We start from the raw sequence: 3,480 nt of genomic DNA, 5'->3' as shown, positions 1-3,480 counted from the left end.
CCCCAAGTTTATTCCTTTATATATGCCCTAAACAAACACCCAAACCTACTATTAATCCTAACTGATAACTTGGTGGTATAACGAAACTAAATCACTTTAACGACTAATAATGTAACTAAACTCAACTAAATCCTATCAATATATATATATATATACATATATATATATATATCCATACTATAAAAACCACATAAGATTAAATTTGAGAGAAAAACGAGAAGAATTTTTGGGTTTTAAAGACGATTTTGACATACCCTAGTTGCTGCCATTACTATTGATCGAATCGGTGACTTTCGAGTCACCGGCACAACTCAATCTTACTTAAACAATCCCAAAATTTTATAACCCAACTACTAGATATATAGATTCGAGAATGGGACAAAAACTTACCTCAAACCGACAAGAAATTGATGGAACCTTACTTGCTTTTGGCCGTCGGGTTCCCTCCTAGGTTATCAATGGACTCTTCCAAGCTCTTAGGGTTTCTCTCTAGCGATTATCACAATAAGAGGAATTAGGGTTAGGTTTAAATGTGAATTAGGGTTAGGCTAAAATATGAATTAGGGTTAGGTTTAATATAAGGATTAGAAAACCCTAATTTAAAAAAAAAACCCTAATTTAAATACAAAAGCCCAAGCCCAAGCCCATCATCCAAATTACAAAGTTTAAGCGAGTTATGCAGAACTAACCCCTCAAGTTTGGTCAACTTCCAAAACTAACCCAAACTTTAATATATATATATATATATAACTGATATATATATACACACACACATACATATCTGACGGGTATTATACCCCTACTGCTCGATTGAAAATCCCCCACTGCTCCAATCATCCCTCCCTCGAACCATCAACATAGAATATGTATGTGTGCAGTGTATGTATAGTATGTGTGTAAGTCAGAAGAAAGGGAGGTGGTGTTGGTGCCTTGGTGGTTGGTTGGTATAGGTGATCGGAGAAGATGACCGAAGTAAACTCCATATAAGATCGATGTATGTGTTACTCTGGAGAAGATGAACGGAGTAAACTCTTGTTTGATGGAGTAAAGGTGGCTTCATGGTGGTGTAAAGGTGAGGGGGAGGGATAGCAGGAAGGATGAGCGGTGGTGTGAGAGGGGTTATCGCCCCTGTTGTCTTGTATATATATACATGTGTGTGTATACATATCTCTATAAAATATGTGACTTTAATGTTTTGGTCCTTTAGGTCTCAATATATTCATTTTAGCCCTTGCTTTTTGAACAGTTAATTAAAAAATGTTCTAATAAATGGAAAATGAAAAGAAAAAACTTATGCTCTTGACTTTAACGAACCTGATAGACGGTCTTTAGGTCGAAGGTCAAAATCTAACAAAAATGCATGCCACATGCACCAAAACCATAAGAAATGAAGCCTATGGACGATTTCCATAAAAATAAGCAAACCACATGGACCAAATCCTTAATTTACTCATAGAAATAAACAAACTGACTAAAAAAATCATTAAATTGAAAAACGTGGACGGCAGGATTCGAACCTGCGCGGGCAGAGCCCACATGATTTCTAGTCATGCCCGATAACCACTCCGGCACGTCCACTTTTGTGTCTCTCATGTCACCATTATATATATAAATAATAAAACTTATATAAAAATATATCAGATCTATGATTTAATGGGCTTAACTATACTAGGCCTAGTACAATGAAAAGGGTAGGCTGGGCCACGAATGGGGTGCGGCCGCCGGAACCCTATTCAAAACCCTGAAACCTCTTCAAAGTGGCCTAGAACCTTCCACCACCGTATTCTACCATCCTTTTCGTGCTTAAATCCCCCAGAACACGCCATTCATTTCTCACACACAGACTGATACAAAGTAGCAATGGCGAAGCGTCTAATTCCATGTCTCAACAGAGTGTTGGTCGAGAAGATTGTTCCTCCTTCCAAAACCACCGCCGGTATTCTTCTCCCTGAGAAATCTTCAAAGGTAATTCCTAGTCTTCTCTCTCGTTTGTCGTTTGTTATGGAGACGGTTTTTGATTGTGTAATTGACTGATGTGATCCGCAGTTGAATTCCGGGAAAGTTATTGCTGTAGGGCCGGGAACTCGTGATAAATCTGGTAACACGATTCCGGTATCTGTTAACGAAGGAGATACGGTTCTCCTTCCTGAATATGGAGGCACGGAAGTAAAACTCGGTGAAAAACAGTATGTTTTCTTGATCTCTTCCCTCTCTTATTTGTGTGGATGTGGGATTGTCAATTAGGGATTTGTTGCTATTTTAGAAACCAATGAAATTGGTTTTCCCGATTAAAGTTAGGTGCATGGGTAAAGTAGAATTAGGTTTTGACCTTGGCCTATTATTGTCTGAAACTATTTTCTGCACCTTGAATGCGTAAAATGAGCATGGCTAGCTATACATTGATAATTTGAATTGGGCATGAATGGCAAACACAGGGTAGAGTCCTACTTCAATGGCTCTGAAATACTTGCAGGTTTTCTGCAGGGTGCCCTTTCATTCAGCCCTTCACATCGATTTTGTTGTTTATTTCACAGGAGTTATGTTAATTTCTGTGGGTTGAACATAAATGATGGCATCATAGTACGGGTTTGGTGCCTTTTGAATTTGGGTTTATCGAAAAGTTGGACTCTTTGGTTCTCCTTTTCTTTTTCAACCTTCAATTCAGATCATTCTTCTCATTCCCGCCTCCAAACGCCATTACATTTTTCTTGTTTTCATGCTCTAACTAGGTATAGTTCTGCTTAAAAATGAGCTTTTAAAGCTTAAGGTGCTGGTTTCCTACTTTCCCACCTTTGATTATGAAACTGATGGTATGCTGTAAGCAATTTCTGTGTTGAAAAACATATTAACCAAGTCATATGGTGTTGCATTTGGATTATTGTGGTATCAGTCATATAGATGTCCTGTCTTTATTGTGATTTCTTGGAGCTTGGTCCGCTTAATATTATGATGTGAATGTGTATGTTTGAAATCTTTCCATATTAAAATGTAAAAAGCTGTCTCAAATGTGTTGCAGTTTGTCATCATGTTAAGTTAGTGTTATGTTTGGTGCAGATATCATCTATTCAGGGATGAGGACATTTTGGGAACTTTGCATGACTAAGTCTTTTCTTTGAGAGGATCTTGTTCTAATGTTTATGTTCAAGATGTTAGACTGATTAAAAGATTTGTTATGTTTGAAGGTGACAAGTGCAATAACATTTACCTGGTATTTGAGCAAACATTCCTAGTAGAATCAAGATTTTTGTTGTGATTATCATGGTCTTATTCTCTGCCGCATGGTATTTGTTTCATTGGCATGTTTTACCAAATTCATGCTGTGGATCGACCTTTCTTCTTAGCTTCGAAAATTTGTGAGACACGTAGTTCTAATCTTTCAGGCCATTCTGAAATGCACCCACACCCTTTAGGGGTCATTTGGTACATGGAATTGGACATGACGAATTCCGTTGGTTCACATGACATGTGATAGGAATAGTG

The 3,480-nt window shown here is 37.7% G+C and overlaps 1 protein-coding gene and 1 non-coding gene across 2 annotated transcripts; one reads left to right on the top strand and one right to left on the bottom strand.

The window, feature by feature from the left end:
* Positions 1-1,496: 1,496 nt before the first annotated feature.
* TRNAS-AGA lies at positions 1,497-1,578 on the bottom strand. Its single transcript has one exon. It is a non-coding gene; the product is annotated as a tRNA-Ser (tRNA).
* Positions 1,579-1,742: 164 nt separating this feature from the next.
* On the top strand, positions 1,743-3,256 carry LOC112526109 (10 kDa chaperonin, mitochondrial-like). Its single transcript, XM_025136498.1, has 3 exons — positions 1,743-1,965; positions 2,047-2,186; positions 3,055-3,256. The coding sequence occupies exons 1-3, from the start codon at positions 1,861-1,863 to the stop codon at positions 3,101-3,103; spliced, it is 294 nt and encodes a 97-aa protein (XP_024992266.1). The 5' UTR covers positions 1,743-1,860; the 3' UTR covers positions 3,104-3,256.
* The last annotated feature ends 224 nt before the right edge of the window (positions 3,257-3,480 follow it).

This window comes from Cynara cardunculus, assembly GCF_001531365.2.
Source record: "Cynara cardunculus var. scolymus isolate 2C chromosome LG 13, CcrdV1, whole genome shotgun sequence".
Lineage (NCBI taxonomy): Eukaryota > Viridiplantae > Streptophyta > Magnoliopsida > Asterales > Asteraceae > Cynara > Cynara cardunculus.
Note: the sequence above shows the minus strand (reverse complement) of the source record. Positions and strands in the feature narration are given on the sequence as shown.